Genomic DNA, 25,827 nt, shown 5'->3' with positions numbered 1-25,827 from the left:
GACTGATCAATCCAACGAAAGGGTTTTGTTTTAATGAAAAGATCAATCAATCCAATGAAAGGTTTTTCTTTTTTAATCATTACCATACACAGAAAGTTTGCAACATAAACTTATTGCTCTAATTTCCCTCTACAAATAATGAATTATAGATGATATAAGGATGGGAATTCTACCATGATTTATAAAGTTGCTTTCATCAAAACTATTGCCCTTTAGTCTTTTTCCTTTTTATTGGCCGCACTGCCCAGCTTGCAAGATTTTTGTCCCCCAGCTGGGAATCGAACCCGTGCCTTCTGCAATGGGAGTGCAGAGTCCTAACCACCAGACCACCAGGGAATTCCCCTGCCCTTTAGTCTTTAAAACTAGTTGGAGTGCCTATTTTATATGAACAGTAGAAACTACCTTTGTAATTTCCCAAGTTACTTCAACTTTCCCCAAATGTTTAACACAGACATTTTAATTCTCTAGGTTCAGAAATGCACAATGTATTCACTGAGATGTGAATTAGACTTAAAAGTGTCACACGTCACTCTGCCAGTTTATTAAACAAATGGGACCCACATGTGCAGTGTCAGTGAAAACAGAAAAAAACGGGACTACTCAGCATTTAGTACATGAGATCATTTAAAACTCATTTAATCACACTGTCAAGCATGCATTTTGCAGGAGGGTGCTAATGGAGCTGCAGGGTTTTGAAACACTTCTTCCCCCATCTCAGGATGCTGTTTGTTCTTAGAGGAAAGGGGAAACATTGGCAGGCACACGCACTTCTGTTACACAGAAACCCCTCTGATGCAGTATGGAAATGGCCTTCTCTTCAGAAACACTTAAACAATGGTGCCTGCAGGTGCTGCTGTAATCAGAACAGGTACTGAGAAGTAGTATTGACTGTAAAGAGCTGGCTGAAGGAAAATCAGAGATGTAGGGCTTCCCTGGTGGCGCAGTGGTTGGGAGTCCGCCTGCCGATGCAGGGGACGCAGGTTCGTGCCCCGGTCCGGGAGGATCCCACGTGCCACGGAGCGGCTGGGCCCGTGAGCCATGGCTGCTGAGCCTGCGCGTCCGGAGCCTGTGCTCCACAATGGGAGAGGCCACAACAGTGAGAGGCCCGCGTACCGCAAAAAAAAAAAAAAAAAAAAACCGAAAATCAGAGATGCACATTTTCAGGGCTTCAGGAGGAGTCTGATCAGGTCTCTCTGTGCTAACTAGCCATCTAATTGACTTCGCATAGAAATCCAGAATAATGCCCTTCAACAGAGGCTAGTGTTTGAGGGCAGTTGCTTTGCAGTTTGAAAAGTCCTTTGGCTTCTTCTAAAGGATAACTTTGTGTCATTCTTTCATTCAGTAAATGCTTTCTAAATCAACTATGTGCTAGGTACTGTGCTGGGAGCCAGGAATTTAATGCTAAGCAAACACCCAGTTGTAACCCTTGCCTGGATGGGGCTTTCATTCTAGTAAAGGAGGTTTCGTTCAAAAAAGTGAAGTCACGCTATGATAAATGCTATGTAGGAGAAGTGCATCAGCTCTGAGGGTATAATTCTGTCCTAGAAGCAATGCAGTTGTTTATACCACAGATAACAAATGGGTTTCAACTCATATACTAATTCCAATTGATTAACAGTGTCTCTTTGAAGTGTGGTGTCGAGAATGCTTCTGAGGTCTTATCTGGCATGCATGCCGAAGGGGGAAGTGGTAGTACGTGGGCCATGTATCTGATGTACCTGGTATCCATCTAGAGCACGTAGGCATTCGAGAACAAAGTGACATGTGGTTACAGTTGCACAGTCGTCTAGCAATAGTGCACAAGATCATTATATAGGTTCTTTTCTTCTGCTGCTTCTTCCTTCTACCCATCTCTGGCTCTCTGAGAACTGGACTGGGCCAGTATCTCTACACTAAACCATCACAGACATAAAGGAAAATGAAACTCACTCCGCCTCTGTCATAATTACAAACCTACCAGGCTTGGTTAGACTTTGGCTTGGAATGAGGAAGAAGCTCACTGGGTAAGAGAATGGCTCCCCTTGAAGTTCCTGGAAAGAAAAATCAGTCCACTGAAACAGACATGGGTCCTAGAGAGCAAATCTGTGAATTAGTTTTAGTGTCTACAGATCCATGGGACAATTACTCTAATCTGAATTACAAATCTATAACCCAAGTGACACTAATTTGCCAAACAGGGAAAGAAAACCCAGAATGGCATTATTATCCACCAAGGATGGAAATGCTCATAATATGAAAGGTCAAGCAAGAGGAAGTGTGCTTCGGGTCAAACAGAAAACTTGCTTGGGTGTCTGGGAAGAGAGCTTTAAAATGAAAAGTACGTGATGATTGGTGAATGTATCATCTCCACCTTATATCAGAGCCTCCTTAAGTGCCATACCCCCTTCCTAGAATATTTTGTCCCTACACACACACACAAGCGTGCATATACACATGCACACATCCCTTCAGCACCCAGCCCAGCTCCTGACCCTTCAGGTCCCATCTGAAGTCTCTTCAAAGAGATTTCCTTGACCAGCCTGTCTAAATTAGATGCCTCTTCTCTGTCCCATTATTCTTTATTTTAAAAGCCTATTTGTGTTCTTCCTCAATATCCTTACATTTACCCCAAGTAGGAGATGATAGATATAGATAGATAGATAGATAGGTAGAGATATGTATATTTTCATATATGTGTATTTGATTACTACCTGGTACCTTACAGACACTCATTACATATTTGGTGAATGAATGGATGAGTAAATGAATGAAAGAATAAGTGGATGATACTCTGGGAAGTTTTAAGAACAGAACAAATGATTCACCTTGAATGTTTTAGACCAGCAGTGAGAGTCCTAATCTTGATCTGAGGAGGAGCTATTTTTAATTCTTCAGTCCTGTGATCAGGAGGAGGAGAGAAGGGTGGGGAGAAGATGGGAAAGGGAGGGGCTGATGGGTCCTACTCTTCAGAGAAAGAGGGCATGTCTTTATCCCCCACATAGAGATAAGCCTGGAGAGCTTAGCGTGTATGCCTGGGGCACTCTGGGAACTTGTGGCCTCAGGGTCTGCAGAGGGATGGGGGAGGTGGAGCTTCTCCCTCTGAATTTCAAATGCACTCTCAGAAGAGGGTCTTTTCTCACTTCTCAGTTCTCCTTTCTGAAGTGCATTTTTCATGAGGGGAACACCACTTTCTCTGGAGAGCTGGGAGGAGTAGGCTAAGCCATTGAAGCCTGCAAGGGAACACCCACTCATCTGCAAATTGGCAAATAGGGTCTCCCACAAAGTAGAAGAAGGCTTGATTCAGGGCTTAAAGGAAACAATGGAGTCCATTTAACAAAGTCAATGTTTAATGAACTTGAAACAGTACCCTTTAAAAAATAAGTTAATAAAGCAGCCTTTTAAATTTTAATGCATGCTTATTAGCTTTCTTTTCAGACTACCATCTGTTACCTCAGGAAGACTTTACTGGTTTGTCTATCATCATGATTCATCACCTATGTGATTCCTGAGCTATGAATGACAACGTTGATTGGAATTCTGCAAATGGTAACCCTTTTGCATCTGGGCCAGCTTTCACAAACCGTGCAAGACCTTCAAATAGAACTGGTACCTTCTACTGCCTGACAATTCACAAAAGAAAGATACAAGGAGAGAAAAACTCATTTTTCAGGTGAGTTTGCCACAAAACCCTATTTATCGGGCTCTTTCAAGATCCTGATATTTTAAAAATCTTCCCATCAGTTTTATTTGTGTTTTACGGAGACGTAGCCATGGGCCTCAGTGGGAGACGCCGCTTTTGGGTTGTCTCCCAGAGGCACCTCTCCTACTCCACCATCTCAGGAAGGGAGAGGAGTGGTGAAAAGCAGAAAGGGGATGGGGTGGGGCAGTGAAATGGTGGGTAATTACCAAGAAAAAAATAGAAGCCTCCTACCTTTTATCAGAGCAAGTATCAAATACTGTTTGGCCCAAGTACATTTTGTCCCATTCTGTTTCTTATGCAAATTACACATCTAGAGACTAGCCTGCCACAAAAGTTGACTCCGCTTCCCCAACTTTATTCAACTTGCCTTTGAAAGGAGTATCATGTACCTGATTGTTAGCTGGGTAACAATCAGAGAAATTGTAGGCAAGATCTTATCATTATGGGGCTTCTTTAGAAATCAAAAGCACCTGCTCTTTGTGAAGATGGGCTTCTAAAGAGAGAAATATTCCCATTAGAAAACGCCCCCGAGTTCAAATGGGAACAGGATTAACATGTCCTCCCAGCCTGAGGGTACCAACCTTAGACCAATAAACTAGGGAACCTTTATTGAGTTACTTACTGTGTGCAAGGTCCTTGCAACAGCCATAGGAGATGGGAAGCCTGATTATACAGATTTGGAAACTGAAGGCTTGGAAAGGTCAAGTGACTTGCCCAAGATCCCACAATTGGAAATGTGACAGAGCCACAACCTCTAATTCCAGAACGTATGCTTTTAATTACCTATGACGTAATTCAGCACTGATGACATTAATGTATACTATCTAGTGACAACCCCCTCCTAATAGGCTCCCCTCTTTGGATTTTCCAAGCAGAACTGAGCATAAAACAAAAGACTTCCCTGAGGTCCTGCTCCTATAGAAGAAAATAAGCTACTCTATGCAAACCAAGTTACACTCCATTTAATACTCCTAGTAACATTATATCATAGATATGATCATATCCTTGCAGGAAAGGAGGAAATTAAGGCTCACAGAAGCTAAGTAACTTGCCCAAGAGTACACAGCTAGTAAGGGATAGAGGTGGGCTTTTGATTCCCAGGCCAACTTCAGTATCTATCTGCCCAGCACCTTGTAGGCATCCATCAGACATTTCCACTGGGAGAGAGGAAAGGCCTTTAGTTCCCCTGCAACCCTTTTCATGAGTGAACTCTGCCCTTCCAGGTCAGAGTCAAGATGATCCTATTGACCCCCTTGGGCCAAGGTTGGCTGAAAAGAAGGACGTATTTGAAGATGGGTGAAAAGAATCTTCTTGAAATAGAAACAAGTATCCTAACGTACATGCAGGACCAATGCTGAATTATCAGTGATGCATAACATTTGTGTCAAATCAGAGAGGCCATCCTTATGAAATTAGGCTGTATGAGGCCTCCGTGACTTGGCTTACCTGTTGCTTCCTCCGTCAAGCATGTCGACTCTCCCTTTTCCCTCCTCCCCCCATCCTACGTTCCCGGTACATATTTCTATGACTCCGTGCATCCCGCACCCACCCACCCAGTTCCTAGTTCTGCTGATTTGCCTGTGTCTTCCCAGGGCCTTGTCCCTGGTATACTGTAGGGACTTAATATATGTTTAAAAAAATGGACGGAGGAAGAAGCTCAGAGTTACTGCTAAGCCCTAGGAAAGAGAAACTCAGAAGTTATGCGTGCTTGTGAGATTCAAGTGCCATTTTCTGCTCAGGAAGTAATGCCTCTAATGAGTTGTAGAGACCAGTATAAACGTGCTGATATTTCCAGGTCACACTAAACTTGATCCTAGCATTAAAAAAATTAATGTGTTTCCTTTTCTTCCCCTCTCCAGCCCATTTGGTCTTTATCTATAAAATATATTCATTGCATGTGTGTTATACAATATAGATATGTCTCATGTAGCATGAATCTACAATGGACACTTCGTGCTACTTCCGAGGAAAAGAAAGACAACTCAGGGACACATACATGTTGCCAGAAATTGTTAGTCGTCTCTTCGTGTGATCTGTTTCTTTACCTAGCACTTTACAGTTTACAAGAGCCTTCACATCATTGCTCTCCCACCCCGTGAGGTGAGTTCAGGGCTGTGGCTTCCATTTACAGAGAAGGAAACTGAGTCACAGAAATCTTTCGTGGCTTGCCATATGGCTATTTCCTTAGTTCTTAAATATCATCATTGTAAGGCATGCCATTGATTTAACAATAGGTTTTGAGGATATAAGGAAACTCTACCATACTGTGTATACATATTGCTTATAAGACACATCCCAACGTTTCTGAGACATTAAATTATATGCACTTGAAGAGAGAGACGTGTATCTTAAAACTAAGAAAATGTGGTCAGTAGTGGAACAATGACTTAACATGGCATTCTAACTCTGAGTCACTGTGTACAATTTACCTTCTCAGCTACATTATAAACTCCCACAAGCAAGGTATTTTTCTACACTTTTTACATGTCTCTCAAAAAGCTTAATGTAGTGGCTTCTGTAAAAATGCTCTCAGTTGGTTGATACAAGAGTCCATTTCCTCTAAAAAGAAAAACTAAAAGGAACCCTTATTTTTCATTCTTAAATCTCTGGGTACTAAAAATTCCTAAGGAATATATTTGGAAACTTCCCAGGAGCCACATTTTATCTGTTGTTTTTGATGGGATCTTGTTTGGTGACTAAGAATTGAATCATAAGATTGCCTCTCTGAGAAAGACAAATACCATATGATACCACTTATATGTGGAATCCAAAATATGATACAAATTATTTACAAAACAGAAACAGACTCACAGACATAGAAAATAAACTTGTGCTTCCTGAAGGGAAAAGGGGGTGTAGGGGGGATAAATTAGGAGTTTGGGATTAACAGATATACACTACTACATATAAAATAGGTAAACAACAAGATCCTACCATCTGGCACAGGGAACTATATTCAATAATAAACCATAATGGAAAATAATATGAAAAAGAATACATATATATGTACATATATATATATATATATACATAAAACCGAATCATTTTGCTGTACACCAGAAACTAACACAACATTGTAAATCAACTATACTTCCATAACAAATAAAAATTTTTTTAAAGAAAGATTGCCCTTCTAAGTTCCTTCTCCCAATATCACTGCTCTGGGAGGCTAACAAAACTTTAGAAGCCTAGGGGGTCTACAATCAAAAGTTGTATTTCCGAATGAAGTTTTGATGAACTTCAAGATGAAACTCTAGAAGTTCGGAGTTTATTATAAGATATTAGAGAAAAAAGTCTTTAACATGTTTGCATGAACACAAACAGCCTATTTTTTTTTGTTTAGTATCCAGTGTACCACTGCTGAACTTAAGTCTTCCTAAATTCAGTTTAGATAGCCTGCATATAAAAATAAGAAAGCAAGAAATAAACCAAAGAAAGCAAGATGTAAAAAAAGAAAATTGTCACCTGTAATCATGCAGAAATTGGTTTGCCTCCAATCAGAGTTATTTTTGTGAGGAGGAAAAAATTCAACTTTTTATTCCACCCCTGGTTTAAAAAGTAGTTTAAAAAAAAAAAAAAAAAGGTTCTCCAACTCTGTGAAGTAAAAGAAATTAGCCTCAAGTGGCCGTAACTGAGCTTCCCATCGGATTATTGTGCAAGGTTGCCTTTTATTTCCCCCCCACAGTGCATAATGCATGTTCATTGTGGTTTATCTGGAGCCGGTTTCTTTTACACCCTGGGCTTATATAAAGTCGAGCTAGGACTGGGAACAGAGATTTGGGGAGCATCTGAGAGGCAGCCTCCAGTCGGAGAGAATGAAACAGTCGGGAACATGAGCAGCCGCGTGTGAAATTGACACTCTCTGTGGTATGAGCCCCATGTTTGCCTCCCAACGCAGACGAAGAGCCGTTAGAAATGAGACTCATGATCCATCTCCTCTGTATGTGCTGATTTGTTCTCACCCTTGATTTTAATTTCTCGCTCGTGTTTCTGACCTAGAATGATCGAGGCTCGGGCCCTGTCAGGACCGTGAACATTTGGCCAGCTTGATTTGGCCACCTGGCAAAAGCAATGGTGATGAGGGCCTTCGTCCTGTTGGCTGTCTTTGCAGAAGCCTCTGCGAGATCTTGCACTCCAAATAAAGCAGGTATGCTCTGGTGCTAGCCCATTTTCCTGGAAAGGAACTTTTCGTGACACTTCCCTTCGCAGAGTTCATAGCCCTGTGCTTCTATTGTTAGGAAAATGCAATACTGGAGCCAAGTAGAAGCACTTAAACACCCCAACGCCCATCTGGTTTTTCCCACAGAAAGTACAAATCTATTGGGTAAAGTTACACTTTTTAAAAATTAGAGGCTGCTAAATAGATGAACAAATAGAGATAAAATCTTCACATTTTTTTCCCGTTTTCTATTTGACTACTGCTTTTCTATCCTGTGCCATAAATTACTGTTTCATAGCATTGTGCATAAATGGACGTTTTAAATTTTATAGGCTCATTTCATGGGATTTTCATATATATATGAAACCAGATTGAATGGATTGGAAATATATATATATATTGGAAATATAAATATATATATGAAAATACATTTAATCTGGTTTCAAAAATACATTCCTTAAAATAGGTTAAAGCTTAAAAGTGGGCCAATTTTGAATACATATTAAGAATAATGCAGATATTACACAGAGGTTTCAAAATCTGTAAAAGTGGAACTTCAGTGACTGAAGTTGGGGGAAAACTTTCATCACAGCTCATGAAGAATAGTGGGGAAAGTATTTTTAACTAACTGCTTTGCATGCTCAGCTGTAACAGGAGCCCACCATATGTAGATTTTACCAGATCTGATTTCAGACCAAGTCTCTCCTCTTTCCAGATGTCATTCTTGTGTTTTGTTATCCGAAAACAATCATCGCCAAAATCCCAGAGTGTCCCTATGGATGGGAAGTGCACCAGCTGGCGCTCGGTGGGCTGTGTTACAATGGGGTCCACGAAGCAGGTTACTACCAATTTGTAATCCCAGACTTGTCACCTAAAAACAAGTCCTATTGTGGAACCCAGTCTGAGGTAAGACCAGGCCACACGTGGAGGAGTTGCTAAGAGGAGGCAACTGGGCCCAAGAATGAGACATCTTCTGTCCACCCTTAAAAAGATTCAGAATTCACCACTTTCTTTTTAAGAGTCAGCCCCAACTCCCAAATTTCCTGAGATATTAGTGTTATTTATATTCTCTTCTTCTGTCTAGTTTAGGCGACTCTTTGGATTTAAATTTTATTCTCCTAATTCACTGCCTGAGCAGCTAAGCCACCTTCCGTGAGTAGAACAAAGTACATTTCCCACCTCCACCTCATTTGGAGCTCCGAGCGCATGTTCACGGCTGCCATCCTTCCTGAGCTGGATGGGGGAGCCATCCTCTGCCCGAGACTTGGAAGTGGTGACAAAGGGGTGCATGTAGAAGGCATCTTAGGGACTTCCCTGGTGGTCCAGCAGTTAAGACTCTGTGCTTCCACTGCAGGGGGCAAGGGTTCAATCCCTGGTCGGGGAACTAAGATCCCACATGCCACACGGCATGGCCAAAAAATAAAAAGATAATGGAAGGCATCTTAAAGGAGTGACCAAAGTATAACACAACCCATAATTGGGTCTTGTGAAGTACCCAGGACAGGTAATCAGAATTAAAAGGAACCACAGACATCCTCTCGCCAAGTATCCTTATGGGATGGAGGAGAAATCTGAGACCTCCCAGCAAAGCCACTAGTTCGGGGCCACAGAACCAGTAGTGATATAGTCATGAAGGGAGCCTAGGTCTTCTGACGCTCTGGCTGACGTCTAGAACTCCTACGGTCTTGACTGAAGGAGATGGTACATCTATCGGGTCTCAGCTCCTGGGGCTACCTCCTCTTCCTAAAGGTCCCACAAGGATTCAGGGATTTAGGGAGAAGAGTCATGGGCATGATTAACAATAACATCATGTCTTTGAATATCCTGGTAAAATGAACTAGAAATTATCTGTGCAGTCTTAGGCAGATCACTTCTCAAGTGAATGTTCAAGATCCCTTTTAACTCTACTATTTGGTGATTTTAAAGTCCAACAAGTCAGAGGAAAGAATCTCAGAAATAGTGCTCATGATTGGAAGAAGGAAAGAGCAAAGAACCAGGCAGTAATGTTCTAGAGACGGGAGGTGGTGAAGGTGTCACATAAGATTACTCGGACAGGGGAAAGTAAATTAAAAGTTGATGTTGGGAGACAGAGGTTCCTGAGCCAGTCCATTTCGGTCAGAAGCCTAATGGGTATATGGATTTTTTTTTAAGTGTACAACATTCAACTTAGATTATTATAAACAATCTTGAACAGACTTAAGATCTCTTTCCAAAAATTATCAGCTCACCTACAAACAAGAGTGGGTGCTATATCAGTGGCAGACATTCATGTCTTCCCATTGGGCTTTTTTCTGAACCATCTTCAGTCATTTATCCAAGAGGCCTCATTCACATCATGGGGGTACAGGGCCACCCTAACCGCCTTCTTTCTTTCTCCAGTACAAGCCCCCCATCTACCACTTCTACAACCACATTGTTTCCAATGACAGCACCGTGATCGTAAAGAACCAGCCTGTGAACTACTCTTTCTCCTGCACCTACCACTCCACCTACTTGGTGAACCAGGCTGCCTTTGACCAGAGGTAAGCTGCTCCGAGAGTGGAGGGCGGGCTGCCTTGCGTGTGTTCTGCAGCCCCTGTCAACCAGGCATGTTTCAGTCCTTATGCAAAATTCTCTCCCCTTTTCAGAGTGGCCACTGTTCATGTGAAGAACGGGAGCATGGGCACATTTGAAAGCCAATTGTCCCTCAACTTCTACACTGTAAGTGGTCTCCAGGTCTCCACTGCTACCCTGGGGCCTTTCTAGGAGATGATGGGATGCTTCCTCAGCATTTGTTCTCCTCTAAGCTGTATGCAGACCCCCATTCTTGAATTTGAATTGAGACGTAAGCTTTGTTCTAGCTTTAAGCCTCTTTAAAGACTAGATGCAGCATACATTCAGATTCATAGACTGGATGGAAGAAAGGAAAGGTGCCACAGAGAAAAAAGGGCAATCTTCCCATTTCACAGATGTGAAAATTGAGATAAGAGAAATCAAAGGTCAATAGGCAGTAAAGACAGCCAAGGTCTAATTCTTAATCGATTCGTTTCCACTACAACCCCCTCCAGAGATTTATATTTAGGATCCAGCTCTTGTTAAAACATCGGCACAGACTAGTGAGCTTCCTACCTGGGACAGGGCTAAGGGGAGTGGTTGGGGTTGGCTCCTGCCAGCTAGTTCTTTGGTCTCCAAAGCCCTTTACTTAGTGGGCCTCCTCTTTGTCTAATTTGGGCATGCTGCCTACATTGACATGAAAGCTAAAGGCACTAAGAATAGAATGCTCTGGAGAAACTAAATATGCAATGGCCATGAGCCCAGCTGCCCTCCTGTTTAGATGGGGTGCTCTGTTTTTTAGACCTGCAGCTTTCAGTGAGGGGACATGCACATAGGAAATGGCCCAGCTGGCTAAAGGAAAATGCAGGCAGAAATAGAAACCTTTACTTCCAACATTAGAACCGGAGGATAGCCTTAGAGGCCACCATGTACAACCCATTCATTTCGCAAAGGAAACAACTATATTACCTGGAACTCCACTGACCTTGAACTCTTTGAACTTGCTTTACCAGCTCCCTGGAAGCTATTAACCTTGCTGAACTCAGAAGGTGAGAGCTAGAAGGGATCCTAGAATAACCTAGTCCATTTTACAGCTGAGGATCTGAAACCCAGTGAGGAAAGGATCTGTCCAAGACCCCACAGGTGGTCCAGAGCAGTACCCAGTCTGGAACAAGGTCCCCTGACATTGGTCTACAAGGCAAACTTACTATGCAGGGAATGAAGCTTATGTTTCATGACCCTTCACTTCCACAGGCCCTTTTCAAGGCCCTGTGTCTAATTTTGTATTCAAAGTTTTGATTCTTTTAATTAAAGAGGGCTCTCTAAATAAGCTTCAAGGTCCCACAAAACCTAGATCTGCCCCAGGCTACACACCACTAGTGGTTAAGCCCTGAGAAAAGGAAATTCCATATAATCCCTTGACCTATAATCAGGGGGGTTAAAACAGTGTGGATCACCAGGGTGATGAAAGGATGGCAAAACCACTGTAGTAACTGATGAAGGTTATCCAGAGAGGAAAATAAGCTTCACACATTGACAACAGACTCAAGGGACATCCTGATGACAGGCTGTCATTACTACTGAGTCCCTGTCTGGAAATACATGATTGTTGCTTTAACCAGATAAAATTATAGGTATGACCCTATGAAGGTTTTACAACAGTTGGAAATGGAGAGGCACCACGATGTCCATCAGTTATGTGGTGCTAAGTTTCAGACAGAAATATCAAACCTTATAACTTTTTTAAGAAAAAACAAAAATTAGGAAGCATGTCCTCAGCATCACCCAGGCCATCCTCTAGACGGCTAGGCAGACTGCTTCCTTGAACTGGTAGAAATGAGACTAGGGCCTTCCCTAGGGCCCACCAAGACCCTTATAGGACAAACAAACCTTGGCAACGAGGGGGCTCTGAGGTTATAACCGAGACTTTGGTACTGATTAACATTCCCACAATGGGCTCGGTTTCCTGTGCCTTACCCATGAGGTTGGTATTTTTCTTCTCCTCCCTTCTTCTGCTTTAAGAGCATTCTTGTGTGTTCTGAAGCAACAGCTGCTCGCTGCATATATTTCCATCAAATTACCAGAGACCGAGCTGTGCCCTGCATGGCACAATAGAATCAATCCTCTGCTAGTTGCTTAGGATTCTGAGAGCTCCAAATGCCAGGCTCCAAAACCACCCGTTCTACTCAGCATGCTTCCTCTCTTCTCTCTCTACCCCCTTCCACTCACTTCTGCCAACGGTCCGTGGTTGGTACTCTTGGTAAAGTTATTTTGACTCCCAATCCGAAATAAAGGAAGGTAGTCAACTTGTAGAAGTAGCCTAGCACTGTGGTTAAGAAAATAGGCCTTGACATCAGACCACTGGTTTGAAGCCTGTTTCCACCATTTACTAGTTGTGTGACCTTGGACAAGTTAGTTAACCTCTCTGGGCCTCCACCTATGCATTTGTTAAGTGGGGATAATAATAGCACTTACCTGAGAGGTTTGTTATGAGGGTTAAATGAAATAATCCTTATAAAACCCTTTGCACAGCGCCTGGCACAAAGTAAATGCCCGAGGAAATAGTCATTCTCACAATTGTAAACTTTGACCTTGTTTAAAGTGGGAACTGAGAACTCCTAGCACCAGCACTGTTACCTTTATAGGGTTGAACATCAATGTCAGAGTGGGATTAGGTTGACTTCTATTCAATCCAAATGGTATTGACTATTCCTTTTAGTTAGACAGAAACAAATGCCAAAGCTTGGGATGGAACGAAGGCAAGCAATAGAGACCAAAATCATAGACTTCCAGAGTCAGAACAAACCTCAGAGGTGATTAATCTTGACCTTCCACCCAATGCCCAAAACCTCTCTGCAAGGCTGCTGAGGGATGGGTTCCCCACCTCTTCCAAGGGCGACGGCAAGTTGGACCTTCTCATGTTAGGTCAGCATGTGAAGTCTGATGTCATGAAATCTGACATTCCGAACTCTGGCCCACTGGTCCCGGTTCTATCCTCTGAAATGATACTACATGTTACTGACGGTCCTTCAACTAGCTCAGGCTTGTCTTTCCCAAACTAAACATCGTCCCATTCTTGGTGGTGCATTCATCATCCTAGTGACTCTTTTCTCTGTATGATTTCCTGGGTTAATGTCCCCATTAAAAGGCAGAGCCCAGAATTTGCCAAAATAAACTGTCCAGGTACTAAAGGGTGAAGCTATCTGGACATAGGTCCCTAATTTTCATGTTACAAAGAAAGTAGGGGGAAATCACACTGAGTATTGCCTCACTGTCAGGTGAGAAGTGGAGAAACTGACCCTTAAAAGCGTTTTGCTTCAGAAATTGAATGAAGTGTGCAGATTCTGTGCTCCACTATGTAACATAATCAGGAAGCTTCCCCTGCAAGTGGAGGTATTATTCCAATATTCCAATTCTTGGTTCCCGGGAGATGGGGCCAGGAGAAGCACCTCTGGCTACACTGGGGACAGCAGCCTATGATTTTGGTCTCTATATAGCACAGTCTCCTGGACATACATGTGATGTCCTCATCCCTTCTGAGATGGCACCAGCATCCTAGGAGGTACAGCCTCTCTGGTCCCGGTGGGTCTCACTGTGGTCTCATGTACCTGTGCCCTTGGGTTGTTCCTCCCCCTCCCGTCCCGGTTCATCTGCTCCTGTCAGACCCAACTGCTCAGTCTGACAGATCATAACGCCCAGTGTCAATTTCCTTCCAAAGAATGCCAAGTTCACCATTAAGAAAGAAGCGCCTTTTATCCTGGAGACATACGAAATTGGTTCAGATCTGTTTGCAGGAGTAGAAGCCAAAGGGTTAAGCATTAGGTAAGTGTGTGTTCTTAATGTTTGTATTTATAAATACAAAGAAGAGAAAAAACAACAAACAAAAACAGCCCAGAGGCTTTTTAATCACCCAAAGTTTCTAGGCATACAACTCCCTAGCTCACAGTGATGCGTTTTGTTTCATTTCCAGGTTTAAAGTGGTTTTGAACAGCTGTTGGGCCACACCTTCGGCTGATTTCATGTATCCCTTGCAGTGGCAGCTGATCAGCAAGGGGTAGGTACGGCTCTACTGGACCACAGGGCTGAGAGGTGGGGCTACGTAAGATCCAGGGCTGCTCTGGCTTGGGACAGCTTGGAAGGTAGAGGCGGAGCCTGTTGGGGGCACATCAGTGACTTCCTCTGTGCTTCCAGACTGAGTACTGATACCAGGAATCACTTACATAGTGCTTTCTAGGTACAAGGTTCTGTTCTGAGAGCTTTATCATATATTAACTCATTTGCCTTACTACAGGTAGGTATTATTACTATCATCCCCATTTTCCAGATGAGAAAACTGAGGCACAGTAGGGGTTAAGTAATATCACATAGTTAGTGTAGGTATGTGTTTAGGGGGAAGTGGGCAGGTTGGGTTCAAACCCAATCAATCTGACGTCAGAACCCTGAGGAGAACTAACTTAGATATCCATGTAAAAAGCTTAGTACATAGTACCTAGCTGGTATTCAATCAATTTTAATAATATCATTGTTTTTATTTACTAATAACTTCATAGGTAACGGGGAGTTCTTAAAATTTGGAGTAGGGGACTAAAGTAATGGGATTATAGTATAGAAATGAGATTCTGGACATCACACATAGGGTGGTTAGAAACAGAACATGGGAGGTAGAAAGACCAGATTAGAGGCTGTGGCAGCTCTAGAGCCAAAGGTGATAAGACCTGAATCAAGGTTGTAGCTAAGTGAATGGAAAGAAGGTCACCCAAGGGAGGGAGAAGCGATAAAAATTGAGCAACCAATTGCATACGGTAGAGGGAAGGACAGGGCACAGTGTCTGAGGCACATGTGACAAAGAATGCTTTCTGCTGTTGCACCGTGAATTGTGAAGATGAGAAGTTGTTTGTCCTAGGCTCCTAGGGAAGAGGGGTTCTGGATAAGGGAGTTTGGATTCTCCTTGAGTTCAGGGCTGACATATTGACCTTGAGATGACAATTGTCTAGAAGCACTTAGAATTGTAACTTTGGAAAACAAAGGAGAGGATGAGTTAGACTAGAGATTCAGGGTCATCCACACAACAAACAGTAAACACAGAAGAGGCCATTCCCCAAACCAAAGCAGACCAGTTACACTGGAACCATCAGGGCTGAGTAAACACTGCCGCCAGGGACAAAGATGATAAGATAACAAAGGTGAAGCCACTTTGGATCTTTATCTATTTTTATTTAACAAACACTTATACAGCCCTTACAACATACCAGGAATTACTCTAGGTAGGTGCTTTACAAATACTAATTTATTTCAATTTCATTAAACTTCCTATAGAGTAGGTAGTACAACAATCACTACTTTATAGATGAGGAAACTGAGGCACAGATAAGTTCAGAAACGTACCCAGAGTCTAAGCTAGTAAAGGGATGGATGATCTGGGCAGTGTTATCTCTTGATAACACAGGGTAGGACAGGCCAGCAAGGCCCACACCCAAGCAACCCATCTTCCTGCAGAGATGGGAGCTTAGTTTGGGTCCTTAGTTCACATCTGTCATTGAATGATTCATTTAGGTTCTGTTGATGATAGTGCAAATCAAATGACCTCAGGGAGATTCTGAAATAAATTGCTGACCTACAGGGACCTTGAAATTACCAAGAGGCATTGGGAACCTCTCTCAAACAATAGCCACACAAGGGCAAAGGCTTCTGCCACACCATGGAATCATCTCCTCAGATAGTTCTAGTGCCCCTGCACACCTAGTGGATGTGTAATATGGCAGAAAAGGGAATGCTTGTGACTTTGGGGTAGTCGCTCCAAGTGGTCCTCAAACTCTGGTGTGCACAGGAATTCCTTTGGGTATCTGCTACACATGCAGACACGTTGTAAACCTACATCAGAAGGTCCCTGGGTGAACCCTGGGACTCTGCATTTAAGCACAGCCAAATTAAAGACACCCTGACCTAGTTGCAAATACTGCCTAACTGAAATGGCCCCTTGAGGTTGGAGATAATTGCAGGAAGACCAGTGCCAAAGGGGAGAATTAGAAAGGCCACTCCCATAACCTCCCAGATGGTTTTGGTTCACACCAGGCCCTTTGGAAGGAAAACCCAGTTTTCAAGAATGCCTGGAGAGGTTAGAATAGGAATTTTGATCTCAGGTGGGGAAGTGATGATGGTGGGAAAGCCTCCCTGTGGGCATTCCACAATCCTGAGATACCTGTCCCGGAGGGACAGGTGCCACAGCCAGAGCCAAGAGGCAACAGTACCAAGGCATCTCGGCCTGCCTGTCACCTGCCTCCTTCCTGCCGCCAGCAAAGCTCTGCTTTACATTGTTCCCGCTGTCTGACACCGTACCTGGACACTCCAGCAGCCAGGAGCTATTTTAAGGACTTGGTCTTGAGTTCGTACAAGGATCTCGGGTTTAATGACTGAACGATCCTTCAAGAGTCTTGTTTCACAGCTCAGAAAATGCCCCTAGCTCTTGTCACTACTCAGAGGCCACCACAAACAGATCCCAGCTTCTGGCCCTGGTCCAGATACAAGGTGCAGTTTTCATGGCTCGTTTCACTCACTCTCAGAGTTAACATCCCCTCCGTCCTACCTCTAATTTGGCCCCTAATGTCTGGTTCTGATGGACTGGGATGGGGGAGGGTCCACCATAAAGTTTCCCTGGGGCGACTGCACTGCTCCCTAGTGTTTGTGTTGAGTTGGAAGGACGATAGAGTCAGAGAAACACGCCAGGCGGGGCATGAACTTCGGGTTCCACTGAGGTGTTGTCCACTGGTCCTTAGCTTTTGAACCCATAGACCTTTGTTCCGTAGAGGACAGGTTCTGGTGCTCATCGTCACCTGCATACAGGCCCTCATGCTCTGTGGGTCTCGCTGTGCACTCCCAAGAACCACTGTGTCTGTTCCCAACCTGGCTGAATGTCTGGCGCTTAAGTAGGGAATCCATATGTGTTTGGTAAATGAAAAAGTATTGCGCTTAAACCAGGCTTTCCCAATCTCGACACTGTTGACTTTTGGGGCCGGATCATTCTTTGTTGTGGGGTCTGTCCTGTTCCCTGTAGGGCATTCTGCAGCATCCCTGGTCTATACCCTCTAGGTGTCAGGAGTATCTTCCCCCCAGTCATGACAACCACATGTCAAATTTCCCCTGGGGGGCAAAATGGCCCCCAGGTGAGAACACTTGGTTTTGGCAAACGCCCATCTATGTCATTATTTTTTCTTTTACTGCAGTTGTACATTTGGGACTTTGAAACTTCCCAAATATTACACTCTCATTATAGAGAATTTAAAAAACAACAACATAAAGGTGAAAGAAGAAAACAAAAACTGTCCATAATAGCCAGTGTTAACATTTAAATGGTATCCTGCCAGCCATTTTTTTCTGTGCTCATATTAAAAATATCTTTAGAAAGGTAATTATAGAATAGATATAACGCTTAAATAGTACAATGTAAATTCAAATTCCCAGTGGCAAAACCTCACCATACACACACAGTAATATGTTGGGTGTGACCTGGGCGTAGGTGGCTGTGAGAGTACTTTGGGAAATGCCATTCCCAGCACCACCATCTTTATTTTGGACATAGGCTGGGAGTCTGTACGTATCCCAGGCCTCCGGAGGATGTTGTCTGGGGGATTTCATTTCTTGGGGACAGAGGTGTGGTAACTTCCAGATGTGTGGCTTCTTGTAAGTTGCTCCACCCTTGCTGTACTCTATCTGTACAATGGGGATGGTCACAGCCATCTCATAGGTCCTCCAACTGACCCCAAAGAAATGAGGATAAGTAAGGTGCTGCCACGGTGCCTCAGAAGGATAACGTGCTGTGTAAAAGCCCAGGGGAGGCCGTGTGTGACTTTGCCTCAGACGGCCTTGCTGGAGTTCATGAGATGACTTTGTCTCTCCCCCTCCCCTCCCCCAACCCCGTGTGCTCCAGCTGTCCTACGGATGAAACTGTCATCGTGTATGAGAATGGGAAAGACCACAGGGCAACCTTCCAATTCAATGCTTTCCGGTTCCAGAACATCCCCAAATTGTCCAAGGTGTGGTTACACTGTGAGACTTTCATCTGCGACAGTGAGAAGCTCTCCTGCCCAGTGGTGAGCCACCCTTACCGGAATGAGAATATTACCTGAGGCTGTGACGGGGAGGGGACAGAATTTGAGAAGCTGTATCTTTACCTGGGAAACTGTCAACAGACCAGCGTAGATGTGTGTGAGGACATACTGGAGGAAAGGCTGCTGAGGGTAGGGGCAGACGTTCCAGGCGTGTCTGCCCCGCCACAAACAAGCTGCATGGTCTGGCCCAGGTCACTTAACCCCAGAGCCTGGTTTTCTCATCTCTAAAGATGGAATGGTGATGAGTAATGGCGGCCCTTCTCTTTTCAGAGAGCAATGTTAGGGAAAATGAAAGCAACAACAGACATGGAGATGCTTTGAGAAAGTTAACAGGACAAGGGAGATTCAAAATTCAGCTGGTAGCAATAGGCTCTGGATGGAAGCTGAAGGTAGGTATTTTTAGCTCTTGACTTACCAGCCTGAACGTCCGTCTCGGAGACTTAAGATGGACAAGAGAGATGTTGCAGGAATTCACGACATGAGGTCACAGCTGTTCCGACCACGTGAGAGGAAAGGCCCAGCTTCCCAGGCATATTTAGTAGCTCATGCAGGAGGGTCAGTTTCCCCTCCGCCTCCTCCACCAAGAAGTTGCTGCAGGATCAGTCAACATGCGTAATGAATTCAGGTGGAAGAAAATTTTCCATTGCGACCAGGTGTGAACATGGTCCTTAGAGCAGTGGTTCCCAAGTGTGGTCCACACTGCTTCAGCATCACCTGGGAACTTGTTAGGGATGCAAATTCTTAGCCCCCCACCCCACCCCCTGGCCCCAGACCACCTGATTCATACACTCTGGGCGGAGCCAGCAATCTGTGTTTTAACAAGCTCTTCAAGTGGCGCGCATGTTTGAGAACCACTGCCTTGAAGATCTAAAAGTGTTAAATTCCAAACTGTTACCTCCTCCAGTCTATTTGGACCGGAGGCCTCAGTGAGGAAGGACTGAAGAGGGTACCTTCTCGCATTGCCTATAGTAGCCTACATAAATAAGATGATAATCTCTATTTCTGTTGATTCATTTAGCCAGACAGTGGTCACTTATGAGCACAAACAGAGAAAGGGAAGGGAGTAGAGAAACATTTAACTGTTCATGAAAGGATTATTATTGGCTCTACATTTAAAAAAGAAAATGAACCAGAACACATTTTGCGGGTATCCACGTCTCAAATCACAGTGATGAGAGTAACTATGGGTAAAAGCCTTACTTCTCATCAAAAGAAACGGAGTCAGTTCCTCCCACATGCAATGCGGATTTGTTCCAGCTTGAAGAGTTAAGGACGGAAAGATTTCTTCCTTTTCTCAAGTTGGAGAAGCAATGAAATACATCTCTCTGGGTTATAAAAACAATAAGGGAACTAATGTCTGAGGCCTGGGGAATTTTGACTCCGTCAACTTTGTGACTTCTTAAAAAAAAATCTCTTTTCTCTCCTGTGTGTGTTTCTCATCCCGCCTCTCCCCTCGTCTTCTCCTGGGTCTCCAGACTTGTGACAAACGAAAACGCCTCCTCCGGGACCAGACTGGGGGCGTCCTGGTCGTCGAGCTCTCCCTCCGTAGTAAGCTTCTCTGTTTTCCAAATGGTTGCCCTCACGCTGGGCTGCGTCCACAGGCACGGCCGGTTTGAGCATTTTAACTGAATTGCCAAACCAGTTGTGCCTGTAGACACAACCTTTACCTGCAACGCGTCTCCTCACCTGGGGGGTGGGTAACTCACGCCCGATCAAGGAGGTTTATTAACTACCCTGAAAAGTTCGGTCTGTGGCCTCAATTCCAATGTCCCCCAGGGACTAGGAAGTGCTGAGCTGCCAGACAGTGTGCAGGTGATAATAATAATAGAAAATGAAACGTACGGGGGCGTCCAGGGCACGTCAACAAAACTAGTAAAGGAGCTGGGTGGGCCCTGGGGTTTCAGAAATAAAGGAGACCCACACGGGCCCTGTCCTCAAGAATGTACCATCCAGCAAGGAGGGAGATGCTAAATGCTAAGGGGAAGGGAGATTACTGTCAGTGGAGGTGGAAGAGGTAGGGTCTATGGGAATAGATGGGTAGGCAGCTCAGTGCAGTCAGGCTTAGGGAGGACCTCTGCGAGTCATCTTTAAGTCTGACCTCAAGAGTGCTGTGACATCAAGGGGGTGGGGGTGTGGCAAGGCCTGGGAGCTTTAGAGGACAGTCATCCAACTCTGGTCAGGAGCCCAACCCCATCTGCTGCGTGATTTTGTATGACCTGTAAGCTAAGGGCAGTTTTTCCTTTTTATGTGGTTGAAAAAAATCAAAAGAAACAATATTTCATAACACACAAAAATTATATGAAATTCAAACTTCATTATATATTCGGAAAGTTTTATTGGAACATAGCCACACTGGTTCATTTAGGGCTTGTCTCCAGCTGCTTTCGACAGCGTCAAGTAGTTGCAATAGAGACCGAGTGGCCTGCGAAGCTGAATAAATTTACTATCACCCGCCCTTTTCAGAAAGTTTACCAACCCCTGCCATAGAGAGCCGAGATGAAAATGGTGTGAGATGAAGCCTTTGTCAACCCTGCAAGAAACTTTGTGCTAAAGACAATGGGAGCGGGTTGGTTTCATCAGGGGAGAATCCAGTCAGGTTTGTGTTTTAGGAACGCAGCTCTGAGACTTCTCCCTCTGTGATCTTTTCTTAAACCTTCTGTATTCTCTTTCTTTACTCACTACAGGCAGGGGATCCTCCGGTCTCTATAGCTTCTCAGGTAAGGAAAAGAGACAGCTCTGGGCAATGCTTTTAACAGGCAGATGTGTGTTTTAAAAGAGGCTTACCTTTGGCCCCAGCAAAGCCTTTACCTGAATGAGGTGGAGGGGGATCGGAGGTCGAGAGGTCTCTCTGCGACCAGCCCCTGAGCTCTGAAGGGAGGGAGGAGCTGGGGGCAAGCTGGATGAAGCAGAGCTGGTTCCCCCACCCCCCTACCAAGTCTAAGCAAAGACATCACCAGGTGGTTCCTCTTGGGTTTCTGTGTTCGGAAAACGTGATTTTCAATGATCTGTTCATTCAACAAATATTTCTGAGTCCCTTCTATGACCCTGCCCCTCATGAACTCAGTGACCTTGGGCCATGACCCCACTCCTGCATTCCCCAGTTTCCTCTGTGAAATTGGGTTAATAATTGCCCATATCAGAAGTTGTTGTGTGGATTAACTATTACAGCTAAGAGCACTAAACAATGCCCAGCAAGCAACAAACATCCAGTAAAGATCAGCCATAATTACTGACTCTGTACCAGGCACTTTTGTAGGTGGTGTGACTCCTGCAGTGAACAAGGCAGGCAAGGCTTGTGCCCTTCCTAATATGCGTGAAGTATGGTGGGTGGGGCTGAATAATGATTTAGACAGCAGTCCGGGAAGCATCTTAGAGGAAGAAGCATTTCAGCTAAGACCCAAGATCTCACCAAATGATGTGAGAAGATGGGTAAGGCAGTTCTATTTATAAACAAACTCACAGATGTAAGATTTGCTCTCACAATTACAGGAAATCATGCAAGCCAACCGTCTGAGACTCTCAGATGCACCATCTGGAGTCTACAGTGAAACGCACCATCACTGTATTATCGAAGTTCAGGTTCCCATCTGTCAGAGGTCCCTATCCTAGGCTTATCTGCTGGGTTCTTTGTACTGATGAAAGTGAGCTATGGAAACCCCAGAGGACGAACAAAACTATGTACAAAATGTGCAGGGTTTTGTGAAAACCTACATAACGTCCTTGAGTTGACTCACTTATGTTGAGTGGACTCTTTTGTTGAGTTCTCCTTGCTCCTTGTCGAACTGTTTGTCTCCTTTCCTGTCTGGTCCACAGATGTTCTCTATCACCTCATCGTGATGCTGGGCATTTGTGCTGTATTATAAGGGAGAGCCAGGCAGGCAGCTGCAGCTCCTCCTCCCAAGACCATCTCCTCTGTCAATGACAAACTCACATTCATTGTGCTGCCAAAAAGAACAAGCAGAAGACCGTATTGCTGGGGAGCAGAGAACAGCGCTTTGCCAAATATGTGTTCCAGTGATTTTTGTGAATTTCAGTGATTGTTTTTCTTCGGTGCCCCACTTCCTCTTGTGACTTCCTGTGGCTCTTAGATCCTGCCGTCCCTCCCCTGCAGCTGGCGGAGGAGTCTCCTTCTCCCATAGTCAAGTTGAGACTGCAGCGGACTCCTTTGAAAGCTATTCTAATTTTAAAAGACTAGCACACCCAACCAAGCGCAGCTGAGCATGTTGAGGGGAATGTAGGGCATAAGCACCTTTAAAGTACTGAGAACAGAATGCACAGAAACAACCAACTTTGCCGAAGGACCCTCTGTCTTTGAGGCTGTGCCATTCCTACCTAAGGACCAGAGCTGAGCCACCAGGCGGGGGTTCTAATCTTTCAAATGATGATGTGGGAATCAGAGTAGAAAACATTCGTTTGCTCAAACCTGGATAATATAAAGGAAGGTGATTCTTGAGAGCCCCCAGTGAGTGCTAACCCAACCGGTGTTTTATTATAAGTTTTCTTAAATATGTATAAACATTATATAGGTATACACTCCTTATTTTTATAGCTGATATAAACGTCTAAGATCGAAAGAAAATTACAAATTGAATAGGACTCAGGCTACAACAAGAGTAAAACTCACATCAGCATTAATTGAACATGATAACGTGGCATTGCCTAAATGAAACTGCTACTTGTAACATGCTTCACAGGGACGGCCACGGCAGATTCTCTTCAGCTGGCAACCCCATCCTACTCGTGATGCCCAAGGCTCTATTTCTATTCACTCTGCTAAGAAATCTTCATTTGTAGAGAATGGTCTGACCTCATTTAGCCTTTACTTCAGCATTCAAGCCGGTATCTTTTTTTGTCTCAGTAACCTACGACCATTCGAATGGAACCAACAACAAATCGGAAACACAAATGCAAATAAAATGAAAACAAATGGCCAGTGAAATCACGTGGTTTCTCAGGCTGAGAGCACTGCCCCCCCCCAGTGATCCAGAATATGTTGAGAGTAATGATTTACAAGGTCAAGCAAATAAAAATGGAAAGAAGCGGTCCTGGTAGAGAATTGGAAGATCCCTGAAAATGCACTGAGGACCCCGGTTTTGAGGCTAGAAGCTGAGATGCGCTAGGAAAAGCCTGAGCTTTAAATTCTGTTCTTTGTCTTGTATAGACTCAACTAGCGGGCTTCTCATTGGAAAACACGTCAGTTTGTATCTCTGTATTTAATGTATTTGAGAAGTTTTGAGATCTGTAGTTTGATGGCTCTTTTACAACTGTGTTAATGAACTCAGAAATTAAGCTAGTTCTCAAACCTCTGGAGACACAGAGTGCATGTTTAGCAATAGGCTAGATTAAAATGACTCGTAGCTGAAACTGGTCTCAAAACTGGTGCTCCAACCAGTTTGGGATCTCTTCTTCCTATAAATTCAGAATTTTTGTAGTCAGGAAGGACAGAAGACATATTTCATTGGTTCTAGTCAAAAACTCTTAAATAGCATACTCACAGCCATAATCATAAATCCTTGGCTGTCAGAGTAAAACAAAGTTGTGTTAGTTTTGCTTTGTTTTATCATAATGTTTAATGATCTTGTATCTTGGTGGTGCTATGGAAGAAATAAAATGCCTTAAAATAACTAACCTATGACTATAGCTTACAGTGTAAATACATCATGTTGGTAGCCAAATCTTCAACCCTCCCACTGGTTTCTACAACTAGAGCTTCTTAAATTCACATATATTTCGCAGGCTTTCAGTCGTTTTATCCTACAGTTGCATTTCAAACATTCCAGTATTGTGTTTCTAGGCCAGGAGGCGGAGCCATTTTGCGTGATGAATGTCTGGGGGGAACGTTTTTGTGGTCACCCCTGTCTCTAAGGCCCTCATGTCTGTCACCAGCAACGGCATGTGCTTCAAGTCAAAGTTAACAGCCCCAGGATGTTTGGTTGCATGTTTCATGTTTCCCAACTTCTCTACTAAGGAATTAAGAGAAAGTCACTCTCCAAACAATCTCTCTTGCAAATTCCCATTAGTGCTAAACATAAAACAGACATTTAGAGAAGCAGGAAAGGGTACTTTCTCCCTTAGGTATCCTTGGCTGACACAGAAAAAAAACCCTGAATATAGATTTTAGGAAAGTGCTCTTATCAAAATTCCTAATTATGAACCCTAAAGACATCTTCTCTCTGTCTCTCTCTCTCTCTAAACTTGAGTAATTCCAACAAAATATAGAGAGAGACATGGATATATACACACACATATATACTGAGTATACACAGGCACATAAATCTCTACCAATTGATAGATACAGCTATAGCTATAGCTGTAGAGAGATAGATATAGAGAGATTGATGTCTGATGTCATACTCAGCATATGTGTATATGTGCATGTATATATGTATAGGTGTGTACATGTGTATGTATATATGTGCATGTGTGTGTATGAATGTGTATAGGTAGGCACATGTGTATATGTGTTCTATGTGCATGTGTGTGACTGGATGCCAGATGTTTATGTTACAATGTTTGATGAAAAAGGCAGAAGTAACAAAGTTTTTATTACATGAACATAATTGTGTAAGCATGTGGGCTAGGGCTGGAAGGGAACAAACACACACACTCCATACAGATACAAAGATGGGATAATGATAGTTGATTGTCATATCCCACCCTATCCCTATATCTGTGTGTTATTTTCTAATTCTCTTTCAATATAACAGTATTGGATTTCTCAGTTACTTCTGCTCTTTTGTACATACCTCTGTTAGTCCTCAATATGTTGCATTACTACTATGTTTCCTCTCTCCAGCTAAACTGAGAACTAAAGATCATAGAAAGGTTCATATCTTCTTGTGTCCCCCAGTGTGGTACCTGGCACAGAGTAAGTACTCAATAAATGCTCTTTGAATTAATGAAATGTTCATAAAGATGGATGGATGGATGGATGGATGGATAGATAGATTGGTGGGAACTGGCCAATCTCTCTAAGAGACCCCATAGCAGAAGTTGCCTTGTTCCCTTTCATAATGGAACAAAGTGCTTAGCACCCAGAAGCCCTGATCCCAAACAAGGGAAGAAGATATGAGGCATGAGAAGATAACTTTTGGCCACTGTCTCCATGCTAAGGTAACTCCCCTGTCCCCTTCATATAAATGCCTCTACCTTCCCTCCTTCCGAGCATCAGTCAAAAGCTTTCAATCCTTGGGACTTCCCTGGTGGTCCAGTGATTAAGAATCCGCCTGCCAATGCAGGGGACACGGGTTCGAGCCCTGGTCTGGGAAGATCCCACATGCCGTGGAGCAACTAAGCCCGTGCGCCACAACTACTGAGCCTGCGCTCTAGAGCCAGAGAGCCACAACTACTGA

General features: G+C 43.7%; 1 protein-coding gene across 1 annotated transcript; it reads left to right on the top strand.

Moving 5' to 3' along the window:
* Positions 1-7,750: 7,750 nt before the first annotated feature.
* Positions 7,751-22,433, top strand: TECTB (tectorin beta; the record flags this gene model as incomplete). Its single annotated transcript, XM_081243143.1, has 10 exons — positions 7,751-7,826; positions 8,554-8,744; positions 10,218-10,360; positions 10,466-10,538; positions 14,089-14,192; positions 14,341-14,424; positions 18,295-18,457; positions 19,951-20,023; positions 21,160-21,192; positions 22,289-22,433. The coding sequence occupies 10 exons, from the start codon at positions 7,751-7,753 to the stop codon at positions 22,336-22,338; spliced, it is 990 nt and encodes a 329-aa protein (XP_081099269.1). The 3' UTR covers positions 22,339-22,433.
* Positions 22,434-25,827: the final 3,394 nt, after the last annotated feature.

Source organism: Mesoplodon bidens, assembly GCF_964165515.1.
Source record: "Mesoplodon bidens genome assembly, chromosome: 1".
In the NCBI taxonomy this organism is placed as follows: Eukaryota; Metazoa; Chordata; class Mammalia; order Artiodactyla; family Ziphiidae; genus Mesoplodon; species Mesoplodon bidens.
The sequence above is the reverse complement of the archived record's forward strand: the minus strand, read 5'-3'. Positions and strand labels throughout refer to the sequence as shown.